A 16,045-nucleotide genomic window follows, 5' to 3' on the forward strand; every position below is an offset into this window, starting at 1 on the left:
ACAGGGGACTGTGTCCAACCTGACTGTCCTGAATCCACCCCAGTGTTTAAAATGGTGCCTGGCACACACAGAGAAGTGGCGTGGCTCAGTGGAAAGAGCCCGGGCTTGGGAGTCAGAGGTCGTGGGTTCTAATCCCAGCTCCGCCACTTGTCAGCTGTGTGACTTTGGGCAAATCACTTCACTTCTCTAGGCCTCAGTTCCCTCATCTGTAAAATGGGGATGAAGACTGTGAGCTCCACGTGGGACGAGCTAATCACCTTGTATTCCCCCCCAGTGCTTAGAACAGTGCTTCACACATAGTAAGTGCTTAATACCATTATCATTATTATCGCTTAACCAACCCCACAACTATTATAATTAATAAACACCATTGATTGATTAAATACGATTGATTGATCTCCTCTTCTCTGTGCCTCGGTTACCTCATCTGTAAAATGGGGATGAAGACTGTGAGCCCCCCGTGGGACAACCTGATCACCTTGTAACCTCCCCAGCACTTAGAACAGTGCTTTGCACGTAGTAAGCGCTTAATAAATGCCATCATCACCATCTCCCCAGGGGCCAAGGTAGATAAGGCTGAGGTACGGCCAGTGCCCTGCTGGCTCAAAACAGCGAAGTATGGTAGCTCAGTGGAAAGAGCCCAGGCTTTGGAGTCAGAGGTCATGGGTTCAAATCCTCTGTGCCTCAGTTACCTCATCTGTAAAATGGGGATTGACTGGGAGCCCCACGGGGGACAACCTGATCACCTTGTCACCTCACCAGCGCTTACAACAGTGCTTTGCGCATAGTAAGCGCTTAATAAATGCCATTAAAAAAAAATCCCGGGTCTGCCAATTAGCTGTGTGACTTTGGGCAAGTCACTTAACTTCTCTGGGCCTCAGTTACCTCAACTGTAAAACGGGGATTAAAGACTGTGAGCCCCCCGAGGGACAACCAGATCACCTTGTCACCTCAACAGCGCTTAGAACAGTGCTTTGCACATAGTAAGCGCTTAATAAATGCCATTAAAAAAATATCCCGGGTCTGCCAATTAGTTGTGTGACTTTGGGGAAGCAGCGTGGCTCAGTGGAAAGAGCCTGGGCTTTGGAGTCAGAGGTCATGAGTTCAAATCCTCACTCCGCCAATTGTCAGCTGGGTGACTTTGGGCAAGTCACTTCACTTCTCTAGGCCTCAGTTGCCTCATCTGTAAAATGGGGATGAAGACTGTGAGCCCCCCCTGGGGCAACCTGATCACCTTGTAACCTCCCCAGCGCCTAGAACAGTGCTTTGCACATAGTAAGCGCTTAATAAATTCCATTATTATTATTATTTGGGCAAGTCACTTAACTTCTCTGGGCCTCAGTTACCTCAACTGCAAAATGGGGATTAAAGACTGTGAGCCCCCCGGGGGACAACCTGATCACCTTATCACCTCCCCAGCGCTTAGAACGGTGCTTTGCACGTAGTAGGCACTTAATAAATGCCATAAAAAAAAAATCCCGGGTCTGCCAATTAGCTGTGTGACTTTGGGCAAGTCACTTCACTTCTCTGGGCCTCAGTTGCCTCATCTGTAAAATGGGGATGAAGACTGTGAGCCCCCCATGGGACAACCTGATCACCTTGTCACCTCCCCAGCTCTTAGAACGGCAATTTGCACTTAGTAAGCGCCTAATAAATGCGATCTTGGACTTTTGGAGCTCTTTATTGACACGATACTCTGCCCCGGGCGGAATGGCCTCCGCGGTTGCTATAGGAACCGCGCGGGCGGGGGAAACCATAGACAAGATGGCGGCCGGGGAGGGTCACTCTAGCCTCCCGGGGGCAACTCTATGGTCGAGGGAGGGCGGCAAGGGTGTGGGGACGAGGGAACCGCACTACGCATGCGCGATGACAGCTCAAGGGGAAAGGAAGGGAGGGAAGCGCGTGCGCTGAACGAGTGGCGCGGTCGGGAGGCAAAGGAGGCAGAGTGCGCAGGCGCCGAGCCTGTAAGGGCGGGGTGTGCGCGTGCTGCGGGGAGGGAAACACCGCAGGTTGCCCGCAGGGCATGCGCAAAGCGAACCGCGGAGGATCTGGGGTGGGGCGTTTGCCCGCGCGCATGCAACCTAGCTTCGACGGGGCCCGGCGCGCCGTGGTCTTCCCAGTGCGCAGGCGCACTTGCGGCGTCGGCGGTGGGTGGGGCGCCTAGGAGAGCCACGGCGCATGCTCTCGGAAGTGGGCGGTCTTCTCGGGACAGGGCGGTGGGCGTCGCGGCCCGCTGCGCAGGCGCAGAGAGGGCCTGATTGGGCGAGCGGCCCGGGCGGGGGAGCGGGTTGTGGAAGCCGCGCCTGCGCGTTGCCGCCGGGTTGTGCGCCGGGGGGGTACGCGGGGGGGAAGGAGTGCGGGGAGGGGCGGCGCGCCTGCGCAGTGCGGGGGTGGAGGGCGGGGGAGATAGGGAGAGCGCCTGCGCGCCTGTCAGACCGCTGCTTGGTTGGTCAGTGGGGAGTCGGCGCTTGCGCAGTGGGACTCGTGTGCAGCAGCGAGCGGCGGCGGCGGCGGCAGCAGGCGGACGGGGTCGAGGCAGTGCGTTGCGCGCACGAGGTGAGCGGGCGGGCGCGAGGTGTGTGTGTGTGTGTGTGTCTGTGTGTATGTGTGTGTGGCGGGGGGAGAGGGCCGGCGGGGCCCGGCTGGGAAGGGAAGGGAAGCGTGCGTGCGTGCGTGCGCGCGCCCGCGGGTGACGTTGGCGCGAGCCGGCCGGACACGAGGGAGTTAGTCGGGGACGGGGCCTACGGACAGCCGAGGCCACGTGGGGGGGGGGGCGGAAAGAAAGGGGCTCCGCGGGAGCGCGCGCGCGTGTGTGTGTGCGCGGCCACGTGTGTGTGTGTGTGTGTGTGGGGGGGTTTGTCCCCCCCCACCCGGCGGGAGCGAGGCCACGTGAGCGGGCCGCGCGCGGAGCGTCGGCCGCGTGGCCGGGGGGCCGCCCGCCTGTGCTGCGTGGGGACGCACGGACGTCGGGACGCACGGCGGGGCCCGCGGAGGACCCACGTGGGCCCCGGAGGGGGCCGCAGTATCGGATCTGGCCACCCCATCCCCCCCCCCCCCCAACTAAAAAAGTTTAGTCTGTAGCCCCCCGGTTGCCAACCCTTTCATCACCATCATCAATCGTATTTATTGAGCGCTTGCTGCGCGCGGAGCACTGGGCTAAGCGCTTGGGAAGTCCAAGGTGGCAACGTCATCATCATCAATCGTATTTATTGAGCGCTTACTGTGTGCAGGGCACTGGGCTAAGCGCTTGGGAAGTCCAAGGTGGCAACATCATCATCATCAATCGTATTTATTGAGCGCTTGCTGCGCGCGGAGCACTGGGCTAAGCGCTTAGGAAGTCCAAGTTGGTGGCAGTATCATCATCATCAATCGTATTTATTGAGCGCTTGCTGTGCGCGGAGCACTGGGCTAAGCGCTTAGGAAGTCCAAGTTGGTGGCAGTATCATCATCTTCAATCGTATTTATTGAGCGCTTGCTGTGCGCGGAGCACCGGGCTAAGCGCTTGGGAAGTCCAAGTTGGTGGCAACATCATCATCATCATCAATCGTATTTATTGAGCGCTTACTGCGCGCGGAGCACTGGGCTAAGCGCTTGGGAAGTCCAAGGTGGCAACATCATCATCAATTGTATTTATTGAGCGCTTACTGTGCGCAGAGCACTGGACTAAGCGCTTGGGAAGTCCAAGGTGGCAACATAGAGAGCGGGTCCCCTACCCAACAGTGGCCTCACAGTCTAAAAATGGGAGAAGAAATCTTCTAGATTGGGTCGGGGCCGTCTCTGGATGTTGCCAACTTGTCCCTCCTAAGCGCCCAGTACGGTGCCCCGCGCACATTCATTCATTCAGTCGTATTTATTGAGCGCTTGCTGTGTGCAGAGCACTGGACTAAGCGCTCAGGACGGTGCCCCGCGCACATTCATTCATTCAGTCGTATTTATTGAGCGCTGGCTGTGTGCAGAGCAGTGGACTAAGCGCCCAGTACGGTGCCCCGCACACATTCATTCATTCAGTCGCATTTATTGAGCGCTCGCTGTGTGCAGAGCACTGGACTAAGCGCTCAGTACGGTGCCCCGCACACATTCATTCAATCGTATCTATTGAGCGCTTACTGTGTGCAGAGCACTGGACTAAGCGCTTGTCCTTCCTAAACGCTCAGTACGGTGTCCCGCACACATTCATTCATTCAGTTGTATTTATTGAGCGCTTACCATGTGCAGACCGCTGGTCTAAGCGCTTGTCCTTCCTAAGCGCTCAGGACGGTGCCCCGCACACATTCATTCAGTCGTATTTATTGAGCGCTTACTGTGTGCAGAGCACGGGACTAAGCGCTTGGGAAGGACAAGTTGGCAACATAGACGGTCCTAAAGTCTAGAATAAATACGACTGAATGAATGGGGCGGGAGGGTCCGAACACCCTATCAATTAATCGTGTTTAGTGAGCGCTTACCGTGTGCAGAGCACTGTCCTAAGCGCTTGGGAAGTCCAAGTTGGCAACATCTAGAGACGGCCCCTACCCAACGGCGGGCTCACCGTCTAGAAGGCTTACCGCGTGCCGAGCACTGTACTAAGCGCTTGGGAAGCCCAAGTAGGCCCCACCTAGAGACGGTCCCTCCCCAACAGTGGGCTCACGGGCTAGAGGGGCTCACCCTAAAATCTCTTCCGGGGCCCCCGAGCCGGGCACTGGAGGTGGGGAGGGGTGGAGGAGGAAGTCTATTCTCAGGCCTCCGACCATGACACAGCCAGATCGGGTTTCCAGTTATTTTACTTTATCGGTTTTATTTTTTTGGGTCCGGCCTTACTGGCGGCGAGCCCGGCCACCTCCACCCCCTCACCGAGCACCCAATCTCCGGTTTAATGAGTTCTCCTCCAGCCCTTACCCCCACCCCGATTTGACTTCAGACCCCTTCCTCCATGCACTAGGTTGCCATGGGCCTCCCATGAGGCCAGGTGCATTCTGGGAAAAGTGGGGGGGGGGGGGGGAGGGCTGAGGGGTCCCCCTCCCCCTTACTGGGGCAACCGAAAATGGGGTGCTGCCCGTGGGCCCCACCTCCCTTCGAAGCAGTTCGCCCTGGGGGGGCCTGGAAGTGGGGGAACCCCCCATCTTGTGGTTTCCTGCCTAGCATTGAGAGAGGGGGCTTTTAGACTGTTGGGTACGGACTGTCTCTATATGTTGCCATCTTGTACTTCCCAAGCGCTTAGTACAGTGCTCTGCACACAGTGAGGGCTCAATAAATTTGATTGATTGAGGGGGCAGCGGTCACAGCCCGGACCTCCGGGCTCCTCCCCACCACCTCCCCCTCTTCCTCGACCTCTGCGTCAGCGGGCCCCACCCGCTTGCTCAGAGCGCCTTGGCTAATTATAGCCCCGCCGCCCTGGCCCCAGGGCTTGGTGGGGGGGGTGTGGAGAGGGAGAGAGAAAGGACCCAGGTGTCCCAGCCCTGCCCGCCTCCTGCTCTCACCGCCCCACACGCTCCCTACCCACCCGGAGGACGGGGAAGGGGCCAGGTGGCGGTCACCTCCGCCGGTCACCTCGCTCACCCGTTCCTCCCTCTTCCTCCCCCCCCCCGCCCCCCAGTTGGGAACACAGCTTCTCAGAATGGCAGACGACCTGGACTTCGAGACGGGAGACGCGGGGGCTTCGGCCACCTTCCCCATGCAGTGCTCCGCCCTGCGCAAGAACGGGTTCGTCGTGCTCAAGGGGCGGCCTTGCAAGATCGTCGAGATGTCCACCTCCAAGACCGGCAAGCACGGTCACGCCAAGGTCCGGCCAGGCATTCCCCCCTGCACCCCCCAAAAACCCCCCAAACACCGGCACCTCTTTTTCCATTCCCAACTCCCGGGCTTTGCTTCCTTACGAAGGTCCACCCCCGACTGGGATTTGGTCCCGTGGCTGATGGGACGGGTGGGGGGTCTCGCTTCCCCTCTTCTCAGTCTTCCCAAGAAGGTGAGGCAAGTCCTCTGCCCACCAGACGTGCCATTTAAGCCCCATCTCCCCCCTGAGAGTCCCCATCCCGCAGGTCCCCCCGAGGACTGTGTGCGTCTTCCCCATGGTGCCCCAATCTCTCCTTTGCTCCCCCACATCTCCCTGTCATCATCGTTGGCTGCCAGCCTGTTACCTCATAGTCCCGGGTGCCCCAGGATCCCACCGCCCTCCTGGGGGGCACCTGTGATACCTCAGCCCCCCCCCCCCCCCCGTGGGCCTCACCCTCCAGCTCCACTTGTGCCCCCCCGCAACCTCCAGGTGCACCTTGTTGGCATTGATATCTTCACTGGGAAGAAATACGAAGATATCTGCCCTTCCACCCACAACATGGACGTCCCCAACATCAAGCGGAATGACTTCCAGGTAAAGCGGGGGGGGGGATGGGTTGGGGATTGGGGGGAGTGTCCCGTCTCGCACCGGTCACGAAGGCCCTCAACCACGCATCTCTCTGTCTCCGTCTCCCCGGCCAGCTGATCGGCATCCAGGACGGCTACCTGTCGCTGCTCCAGGACAGCGGGGAGGTGCGGGAGGACCTGCGCCTGCCCGAGGGCGACCTGGGCAAGGAGATTGAGCAGAAGTACGACTGCGGCGAGGAGATCCTGGTAGGCCCCGCGCCCGGCCCCCTTCCCCCGTGCCCGGCCCCCCACCTTCCCCCTGACCCCCGGCCCCGCTCCTCTCTTCCCGCAGATCACGGTGCTCTCGGCCATGACAGAGGAGGCGGCCGTTGCAATCAAGGCCATGGCCAAGTAACTGATTCCCAGGTACGTTTGGGTGGGTGGGGTGTGGGGAGGTGGGTCTTTGGGTGGGGGCACCCGCTCTGACCCCCGGTCTCTGGCCGTTGTTCCAGGGCGGTGGCGGCGGCGGCAGTGGCGGTGGCGGCAGTCAGTGTTAACGCTGGAGCCCCGGGGGAGGCCTGGCCAGGCCCGGTCCGGTCCGCCCCCGCTCCCCCTCCCCGGCTGGGCGCCCAACTCCATTTATTTGACGTTTTATTTTGGTTTTTCCTCTGGGTCTGTCGGGGCTCCCCTGTCCCATCCCTGGCTTCCCCCCCCGCCCATCCCCAGGGCCGGGTGGGGGCGGGGGCGGAGCCTCGAGCAGACCCCCCCCGCCCCTCCCCTGCCTTGGCCCCCAAGCTCACACTACAGGCTGGGGGCACAGGGGTCCATGGGTGTGGGGGGGGGGGGGGGGCGGTCGCCCCACTGAGGTTTATTTTTTTTTATTATTAAATCTAGAAACAGGAGCCTGAGGATTCTGATTCTGGCCTAAGTGTCTCGCCCCCCCCACCACCCCCACACAGGTCCCCACCCGCCCATCCGTCCCGTCATGGGCTGGGGGCTGCGGTCAGGCCCCCCCTCCCTCCAGGGTCCTGCCTTTCCCGCCCGAGGGGTCACGCCTGGGCAGCAGGAGGGGGCCCCCCCAAGAGCAGGCCCCTCCCGGGCTGACGGAGGGGCACGGACGCCTGCCCGCCTGCTGGATCCCCTCCTCCCTCCCCCACAGCTCTGCTCCCGGTCCTTGCCCATTGCCCCCCTCCCCCTCCCACCCAACACATTTGTTAAATCAACCTCAATAAAACTACAAGTTTAATATGAGCCTCCTCCCCACCGGCTGCTTCTCCTCCTTCGGGGGGGGGCGGGCAGGATCAGGTCCCCGCCCAACGGATCTGGGCCCTTCTGAGGGAGCGGGTGAATGAGGAGAGCTGGAGGCCGGGAGAGGGGAGGAAAACCTGGTTTTATTGGGGAGGGGCTCGGCCGGCGGGCGGGCAGAGGAGCGGGCTCACTTGTGGTAGAAGCGCTGGGCAGGGCTGTGCTGGATGAAGGGCAGACGGGGGCCGGGCTGGCTGGGGGTAGGGAAGCCCGACTAGTCGAGGGGGAGAAAAATGGGGAAAGACGGTCACTGCCAGGGCACACGGGGCCCCGTCCCAGCCCGGGAAAGCACGCTTGGTCTGTCCCCTTGGACCGCTCTGAGTAGGGGGCCAAGGGCCCAGGCTCTCTCACCTTGGTGGCTGTCTGCATCTGGACGGGGATCTGGGGCGACGCGAGGAGGCCGGGGGCTGGGTGCAGGGCCTGGGGATGCATGGGACACAGGGATGTCTGCAAGCCCGGGGTCGGCGTGGGGGGCGAGGAGGGGAGTGGGGGCAAGGGTCACGGCAGCCCTGGGGACCCCTCACCGACCCCCCCAAATCTCCCCCCGCTCCGCCGGCCCCGGGGCTCACCGAGTCGGAGAAGCCGGACTGCTGGTTGGCGTGTTCCAGCTGCTTCTGGAGAGACAGGGCCCCTCCGGGCTGCAGAAAGCCTGCGGGTGCAGAGGCAGGGTCAGGACTGGATGGGGGCCCGGAGGGGAGAGGATGGGGGGCAGGGGTGGTCCTCACCTGGTTGTGCAGGTTGGAAGTGCCCGTGCACCGCGAAGGGCTGCTGGGGCTGGGACAGGTACGGGACCGTGGAGAAGGCTGCCGGGGCTGGCGGGAGGTGGAGAGGGTCAGGAGCGGGGGTCCTCGGGGGCTCTCCCGGCCCTGCCCCCCCCTCCCGCCCCCCGACTCACCCCGCAGCTGCTGGCTGGGGCTGTAGCTGGGCTGCGAGGGGCCGTAGTGCGGAGGCTGGGCCGTCCCGTAGGCTCCCCCGGGGCTCCCCTGGAACTGCCCGTGTTCCGGGGCCGCCGCCGCGGCGAAGGCCGCCGCCGCCGCCTGACCCACACAGTCACCGGGCTTGAGGAGGGGGGGCGCGGGGAGGGGCGGGAAGGGTTTGGGGGGGGGCGGGTTGGGACCCCCGGGGACCGACTCAAGACCCGGCGGCCCTCACCGTGAGCACTTGCGGTCCGAACATCTGCTTCGCCCGGTCGGCCGACATGAGGGTCCCGGGGCGGCTGTGTCCCCCGGGGCTCCCTGCGCGGGGGGTCGCAAGGAGGGCCGTGAGCCCCTCCGCCCCCGCGTCCGGGCCCCCGAAGCCCCCACCCCAGGCCCCCCGCTCGCTCACCCTGCATGCTCAGCAGGTGCGTCCCGGTGTGGACGGCCAGGCCTTGCTGGTAGGCCGCGGACGTCAGCGTGGTCAGGTCACTGGGGTGGGAGGGGAGAGGAGAAGGCGGTGACCCCCGGGCCCCCCAGCTCGCCCCGTTCCCGGCCCCAGGCCCGCCCCCTCCCACCTCTGCTCTTTACGGCGGCGTTTCTCCTCCTCGTGCAGGACCTTCTTGAGCTGCAGGAACAACTGGTGCTTCTCCTCCTGCAGCGACAACAGCTTCTCCTGCAGCTTCAAGATCTGACGGGAGGCAGGGGGGGAGGGCGGTTGTGGACGACGGGGACGAGGAGGAGGAGGAGGAGTGGGAAGAGGGGACGGGGCGGGCGCCCCACCTGCTCCTTGGTCTCCTCCAGCGACATCCGCTCCTCCATCTCCTTCTTCTTCCTCCGCTCCTGCTCCTCCTTCATCTTCTGCTCCATCATCTTGTCCACCTCCTCTTCCTCTGGGGTGGGGGGACGGGACACACAGACGGAGAGGAGGGCGCGTCAGGCGGCTGCTGGTCATTCATTCATATTTATTGAGCGAACCGGCATGGCTCAGTGGAAAGAGCCGGGGTTTGGGGTCAGAGGTCATGGGTTCGAATCCCAGCTCCGCCACGTCTGCTGTGTGACCTTGGGCAAGTCACTTAGCTTCTCTGAGCCTCAGTTACCTCATCTGGAAAATGGGGATGATTACTGCGAGCCCCACGTGGGACAACCTGATCATCATCATCAATCGTATTTATTGAGCGCTTACTGTGTGCAGAGCACTGTACTAAGCGATTGGGAAGTACAAGTTGGCAACATATAGAGACAGTCCCTACCCAACAGTGGGCTCAGTCTAAAAGATCACCTTGTATCCGCCCCCCTGGTGCTTAGAACAGTGCTTTGCCCCCTCCTTCCCCTTTCCATCCCCCCACCTTACCTCCTTCCCTTCCCCACAGCACCTGTATATACGTTTGTACATACTTATTACTCTATTTTACTTGTACATATCTATTCTATTTATTTTGTTAATATGTTTGGTTTTGTTCACTGTCTCCCCCTTCTAGACTGTGAGCCCACTGTTGGGTAGGGACTGTCTCTATATGTTGCCACCTTGTACTTCCCAAGCGCTTCGTACAGTGCTCTGCACAGTCAGCGCTCAATAGATACGATAGATTGATTGATATTCTATTTATTTTATTTTGTTAATATGTTTGGTTTTGTTCTCTGTCTCCCCCTTCTAGACCGTGAGCCCGCTGTTGGGTAGGGACCGTCTCTAGATGTTGCCAACTTGGACTTCCCAAGCGCTTGGTACAGTGCTCTGCACACAGTCAGTGCTCAATAAATACGATTGATTGGTATTCTATTTATTTTACTTTGTTAATATGTTTGGTTTTGTTCACTGTCTCCCCCTTCTAGACCGTGAGCCCACTGTTGGGTAGGGACCGTCTCGAGATGTTGCCAACTTGGACTTCCCAAGCACTTGGTACAGTGCTCTGCACACAGTAAGCTCTCAGTAAATACGATTGATTGATTGATTAATAAATGCCATTATTATTATTGAGCGCTTACTGTGTGCAGAGCACCGTACTAGGCGCTCGGGAAGTACAAGTTGGTCCGTGGGGGACGGGGGGATGCTTAGAGAAGCAGCGTGGCTCAGTGGAGAGAGTGCGCGCTTGGGAGGCAGAGGTCATGGATTCGAATCCCACCTCCCCCACCTGTCTGCTGTGTGACCATGGGCAAGTCCCTTCACTCCTCTGTGCCTCAGTTCCCTCATCTGTAAAATGGGGATGAAGCCTGTGAGCCCCACATGGGACAACCTCATCTCCTTGTGTCCCCCCCCCGGCGCTTAGAACTCTGCACGCAGTAAGCGCTCAATAAATACGATTGAATGAATGAGTGTGAGCCCAATGATTGAATGAATGAATCAATGAATGATTGATTGAATGAATGAATGTGAGTCCTTTTAGACTGTGAGCCCACTGTTGGGTAGGGACTGTCTCTATGTGTTGCCAACTTGGACTTCCCAAGCGCTTAGTCCAGTGCTCTGCACATAGTAAGCGCTCGATAAATATGATTGATTGCGTGAATGAATCGAACAGTGCCTTGCACCTAGTAAGCGCTGAACAAATACCAACATGATGATGATTATGGCCGACCTTGCCTCTTGCGTTCGCGCTCCATCATGATGTGGCGGTGCAGCGCCCGCGCCATGGCGTTGGAGAGCTTGGGGCGCTCCAGCAGGGCGGGCATGGTGGCGGCGGGCACCGGGGGGGGACCGAGTTTACCGGGAGGGAGGGACGGAGGGACGGAGGGAGGGGGTCGTCGTCAGTCGGTGGGCGACCAGCAAACCCGCTAGGCCCGGGATGCCCTCCCCTCCCCTTCCCCGCCGCGGGTCACGTGGGCCGCCCGCCGCCCGTCACCGCGGGGCGTTCCGCGCAGGCGCGCGCGCGCGCCCCCCGGAGGCGCGGGGCAGTCTGCGCAGGCGCGCGCCCGCCGCCCGTCGCCGCGGGGCGCTCTGCGCAGGCGCGGGCCCGGCCTCCGGATTGGCTGGGAGACGGACACACATCCACACACACACACACACATGCACACGCACGACCCCGGCGGAGAGGAACCGAACGGCGGCCCGCCCCCGAGGGCGTCGCGTCCGGACCGCTTCCGGGTGGGTGACGTCACGCGGGGCTAGGGGGCGGAGTCTCCACGCGCATGCGCGGGGAAGGGCGCGCGCCGGCGTCGAGGCGCCTGAGGGGAAAAGAGGCGTCGCCGTTCAGTCAGTTTATTGAGCGCTTACTGTGTGCGGAGCACTGTGCTAAGCGCCTGGGAAGTCCAAGTTGGCAACATAAAGAGACGGTCCCTACCCAACAGTGGGCTCACAGTCTAAAAGGGGGAGATACTGTGTGCGGAGCACTGGACTAAGCGCTTGGGAAGTCCAACTTGGCAACTTATAGAGACGGTCCCTACCCAACATTCATTCATTCATTCCATTGTGTTTATTGAGCGCTTACTATGTGCGGAGCACTGTACTAAGCGCTTGGGGAGTCCAAGTTGGCGACTTATAGAGACGGTCCCTACCCAACGGCGGGCTCGCGGTCTAGAAGGGGGAGACAGAGAACGGTCAATCGTATTTATTGAGCGCTTACTGTGCGCGGAGCACTGTGCTAAGCGCTTGGGAAGTCCAAGTTGGGAACATATAGAGACAGTCCCTACCCAACAGTGGGCTCACAGTCTAGAAAGGGGAGACAGACATACATTCATTCATTCATTCAATCGTATTTATTGAGCGCTTACTGTGTGCAGAGCACTGTACGAAGCGCTTGGGAAGTACAAGTTGGCAACATATAGAGACGGTCCCTACCCAACATTCATTCATTCATTCCATCGTATTTATTGAGCGCTTACTGTGTGCGGAGCACTGTACTAAGCGCTTGGGAAGTCCAAGTTGACAACATATAGAGACGGTCCCTACCCAACATTCATTCATCCATTCAATCGTATTTATTGAGCGCTTACTGTGTGCAGAGCACTGTACTAAGCGCTTGGGAACTACAAGTTGACAACATATAGAGACGGTCCCTACCCAACATTCATTCATTCATTCAATCGTATTTATTGAGCGCTTACTGTGTGCGCAGCACTGTACTAAGCGCTTGGGAACTACAAGTTGACATATAGAGACGGTCCCTACCCAACATTCATTCATCCATTCAATCGTATTTATTGAGCGCTTACTGTGTGCAGAGCACTGTACTAAGCGCTTGGGAACTACAAGTTGACAACATATAGAGACGGTCCCTACCCAACATTCATTCATCCATTCAATCGTATTTATTGAGCGCTTACTGTGTGCAGAGCACTGTACGAAGCGCTTGGGAAGTACAAGTTGGCAACATATAGAGACGGTCCCTACCCAACATTCATTCATCCATTCAATCGTATTTATTGAGCGCTTCCTGTGTGCAGAGCACTGTACGAAGCGCTTGGGAAGTACAAGTTGGCAACATATAGAGACGGTCCCTACCCAACATTCATTCATCCATTCAATCGTATTTATTGAGCGCTTACTGTGCGCAGAGCACTGTACGAAGCGCTTGGGAAGTACAAGTTGGCAACATATAGAGACGGTCCCTACCCAACATTCATTCATCCATTCAATCGTATTTATTGAGCGCTTACTGTGCGGAGCACTGTACTAAGCGCTTGGGAACTACAAGTTGACAACATATAGAGACGGTCCCTACCCAACAGTGGGCTCACAGTCTAGAAGAGGGAGACAGAGAACGGTCAATCGTATTTATTGAGCGCTTACAGTGCGCAGAGCACTGTGCTAAGCGCTTGGGAAGTCCAAGTTGGCAACATATAGAGACAGTCCCTACCCAACACTGGGCTCACAGTCTAGAAGGGGGAGACAGACAATAAAACAAAACATGTGGACAGGTGTCAAGCCATCAGAATAAATAGAAGTAAAGCTAGATGCACATCATTAACAAAATAAATAGAATAGTAAATAAATAGAATAGTAGTGGCTCAGCGGAAAGAGCCCGGGCTTTGGAGTCAGAGGTCATGGGTTTGAATCCCACCTCTGCCAATTAATAGTAATAATAATAATAATAATGGCATTTGTTAAGTGCTTACTGTGTGCAAAGCACTCTTCTAAGCGCTGGGGGGATACAAGGTGATCAGGTTGTCCCATGTGGGGCTCACAGTCCTAATCCCCATTTTACAGATGAGATAACTCAGAGAAGTTAAGTGACTTGCCCAAGGTCACACAGCAGACGTGGTGGAGCTGGGATTAGAACCCATGATCTCTGACTCCCAAGCCCATGCTCTTTCCACTGAGCCACGCTGCTTCTCAATTGCCTGCTGTGTGACTTTGGGCAAGTCACTTAACTTCTCTGTGCCTCAGTTATCTATAAAATGGGGATTAAGACTGTGAATCCCCCAGTGGGACAACCTGATCACCTTGTAACCTCCCCAGCGCTCAGAACAGTGCTCCGCACATAGTAAGCGCTTAATAAATTCCATTATTATTATTATTATTATTCACTTCTCTGGGCCTCAGTTCCCTCATCTGTAAAATGGGGATTAAGACTGTGAGCCCCCCGTGGGACAACCTGATCACCTTGTAACCTCCCCAGCGCTTAGAACAGTGCTTTGCACATAGTAAGCCCTTAATAAATGCCATTATTATTATTATTAAGTCAGCTTCTCTGGGCCTCAGTTACCTCGTCTGTAAAATGGGGATTAAGATTGTGAGCCCCACGTGGGACAACCTGATCACCTTGTAACTTCCACAGTGCTTAGAACAGTGCTTGGCACATAGTAAGGGCGCTTAGCAAATGCCATTATTATTATTATTATTATTATTATTATTATGGTATTTGTTAAGCACTTACTATGTGCCAAGCACTGTTCTAAGCGCTGGGGTAGCTATAGGGTAATCAGGTTGTCCCACGCGGGGCTCACACTTTTAATCCCCATTTTCCAGATGAGGTAACTGAGGCCCAGAGAAGTTTAGTAACTTACCCAAGGTCCCACAGCAGGCAAAGTGGCGGAGGCGGAATTCGAACCCACGACCTCGGACTCCCAAGCCCCGGATCTGGCCACTAGGCGGCGCTGTTTCCTCTTTTTCACTGTCCATTGGCCCCACAGTAACAGGATTATGCAAATCTCCCGTGTGGGCGGCTATGGAGAGCCAATCAGAAGACGCTATGCAAATAAGGCTTTACTGCGCACGTGCCGGTCTTGCAGGGTGGGGCCCAGGCCCGCGCGCACGCGCACACCTCCGCTCTTCTCCCCCCCGCCGCAGGGAGGGAATAATAATAATAATAATAATAATGATGCTATTTATTAAGCGCTTACTATGTGCAAAGCACTGTTCTAAGCGCTGGGGAGGTTACAAGGTGATCAGGTTGTCCCACAGGGGGCTCACAGTCTTCTTGAGAAGCAGCGTGGCTCAGTGGAAAGAGCCCGGGCTTTGGAGTCAGAGGTCATGGGTTCAAATCCCTGCTCCGCCACTTGTCAGCTGTGTGACTTTGGGCAAGTCACTTCACTTCTCTGGGCCTCAGTTATCTCATCTGTAAAATGGGGATTAAGACTGAGTCCCCCGTGGGACAACGTGATCACCTCGTAACCTCCCCACCGCTTAGAACAGTGCTTTGCACATAGTAAGCACTTAATAAATAAATGCCATCATTATTATTATTATTATTCATCCTCATTTTACAGATGAGGTAACCGAGGCCTAGAAAAGCAAAGTGACTTGCCCGAAGTCACACAGCTGACAAGTGGCGGAGCCGGGATTTGAACCCATGACCTCTGACTCCAAAGCCCCGTGGTCTTTCCACTAGAACACACTGCTTCTCCTGGTCCTGACTCCCCCACTTGCCTGCCTTGGGACTTCGGCCCGAATCACCTCGCCGGGCCTCAGTTTCCTCAACTGCAAAATGGGAATCCATCCCCTGTGTCCCCCTTCTAGACTTTCAGCCTGTCTCTCCCGCTAGACTGTATGCTCCTTGGGGGCAGGGAACCTGTCTACCAACTCTGTTACATTGGACTCTCCCAAGCATTTAGTCCACTGCTCTGCACATAACGAGCGCTCAATAAATACGATTGAGTGATTGATTGACACATAGTAAGGACTTAACAAATACCATAATAATGATAACCATTCTAGACTGTGAGCCCACTATTGGGTAGGGACCGTCTCTATATGTTGCCAACTTGTACTTCCCAAGCGCTTAGTACAGTGCTCTGCACATAGTAAGCGCTCAATAAATGTTTGAATGAATGAATGAATCCCCATTTCCCCTCCTTCTTAGACTGCAAGCCCCTGGTGGGACCGGGACAGTGTCCATTTCATTCATTCATTCATTCAATTTATTGAGTGCTTACTGTGTGCAGAGCGCTGTGCTAAGCGCTTGGGAAGTCCAAGTTGGCAACACAGGGAGACAGTCCCTACCCAACAGTGGGCTCACAGTCTAGAATTTGCAGTATTTAATTTGCTTGTATCCACCCCTGTGCCTGGCTCACATCAACTTGTATCCACCTCCATGCCAAGAACACTGGGTGCCACATAGTAAGCGCTCAACAAATAT

General features: G+C 57.4%; 2 protein-coding genes across 4 annotated transcripts; one reads left to right on the plus strand and one right to left on the minus strand.

The window, feature by feature from the left end:
* The first annotated feature begins 2,455 nt into the window (after nucleotides 1–2,455).
* Nucleotides 2,456–7,566, plus strand: EIF5A (eukaryotic translation initiation factor 5A). Its single transcript, XM_038768276.1, has 6 exons — nucleotides 2,456–2,556; nucleotides 5,573–5,758; nucleotides 6,239–6,343; nucleotides 6,451–6,582; nucleotides 6,668–6,741; nucleotides 6,828–7,566. Exons 2-5 carry the CDS (start codon nucleotides 5,594–5,596, stop codon nucleotides 6,728–6,730), a joined length of 465 nt encoding a protein of 154 aa, XP_038624204.1. The 5' UTR covers nucleotides 2,456–2,556; nucleotides 5,573–5,593; the 3' UTR covers nucleotides 6,731–6,741; nucleotides 6,828–7,566.
* A 111-nt stretch (nucleotides 7,567–7,677) lies between these two features.
* GPS2 (G protein pathway suppressor 2) lies at nucleotides 7,678–11,340 on the minus strand. Of its 3 annotated transcripts, none has more exons than XM_038768274.1 (10): nucleotides 11,108–11,340; nucleotides 9,318–9,427; nucleotides 9,113–9,225; nucleotides 8,947–9,026; nucleotides 8,773–8,855; nucleotides 8,516–8,657; nucleotides 8,346–8,432; nucleotides 8,190–8,269; nucleotides 7,972–8,040; nucleotides 7,678–7,834 (listed from the first exon to the last, which is right to left on the minus strand). In XM_038768274.1, the coding sequence occupies exons 1-10, from the start codon at nucleotides 11,199–11,201 to the stop codon at nucleotides 7,751–7,753; spliced, it is 942 nt and encodes a 313-aa protein (XP_038624202.1). In that variant the 5' UTR covers nucleotides 11,202–11,340; the 3' UTR covers nucleotides 7,678–7,750. The 3 variants fall into 3 exon arrangements, with proteins under 3 accessions (XP_038624202.1, XP_038624200.1, XP_038624203.1); XM_038768272.1 differs by having other exon boundaries at nucleotides 8,516–8,678; XM_038768275.1 differs by having other exon boundaries at nucleotides 11,087–11,176.
* Between the last annotated feature and the right edge of the window lie 4,705 nt (nucleotides 11,341–16,045).

The sequence above is a fragment of the Tachyglossus aculeatus genome, chromosome Y4 (assembly GCF_015852505.1).
Source record: "Tachyglossus aculeatus isolate mTacAcu1 chromosome Y4, mTacAcu1.pri, whole genome shotgun sequence".
NCBI lineage: Eukaryota > Metazoa > Chordata > Mammalia > Monotremata > Tachyglossidae > Tachyglossus > Tachyglossus aculeatus.

Excerpts from the sequence above, each read along its gene's own strand:
- EIF5A (XM_038768276.1), top strand. The coding sequence starts at position 5,594 with ATGGCAGACGACCTGGACTTCGAGACGGGAGACGCGGGGGCTTCGGCC. Across the intron at positions 5,759-6,238 it reads GCAAGCACGGTCACGCCAAG|GTGCACCTTGTTGGCATTGA; the intron begins GTCCGGCCAGGC and ends CGCAACCTCCAG. Across the intron at positions 6,344-6,450 it reads TCAAGCGGAATGACTTCCAG|CTGATCGGCATCCAGGACGG; the intron begins GTAAAGCGGGGG and ends CTCCCCGGCCAG.
- GPS2 (XM_038768272.1), bottom strand. The coding sequence starts at position 11,201 with ATGCCCGCCCTGCTGGAGCGCCCCAAGCTCTCCAACGCCATGGCGCGG. Across the intron at positions 9,226-9,317 it reads TGGAGGAGACCAAGGAGCAG|ATCTTGAAGCTGCAGGAGAA; the intron begins GTGGGGCGCCCG and ends GCCTCCCGTCAG. Across the intron at positions 8,679-8,772 it reads TCGGACCGCAAGTGCTCACG|CCCGGTGACTGTGTGGGTCA; the intron begins GTGAGGGCCGCC and ends CCCCTCCTCAAG.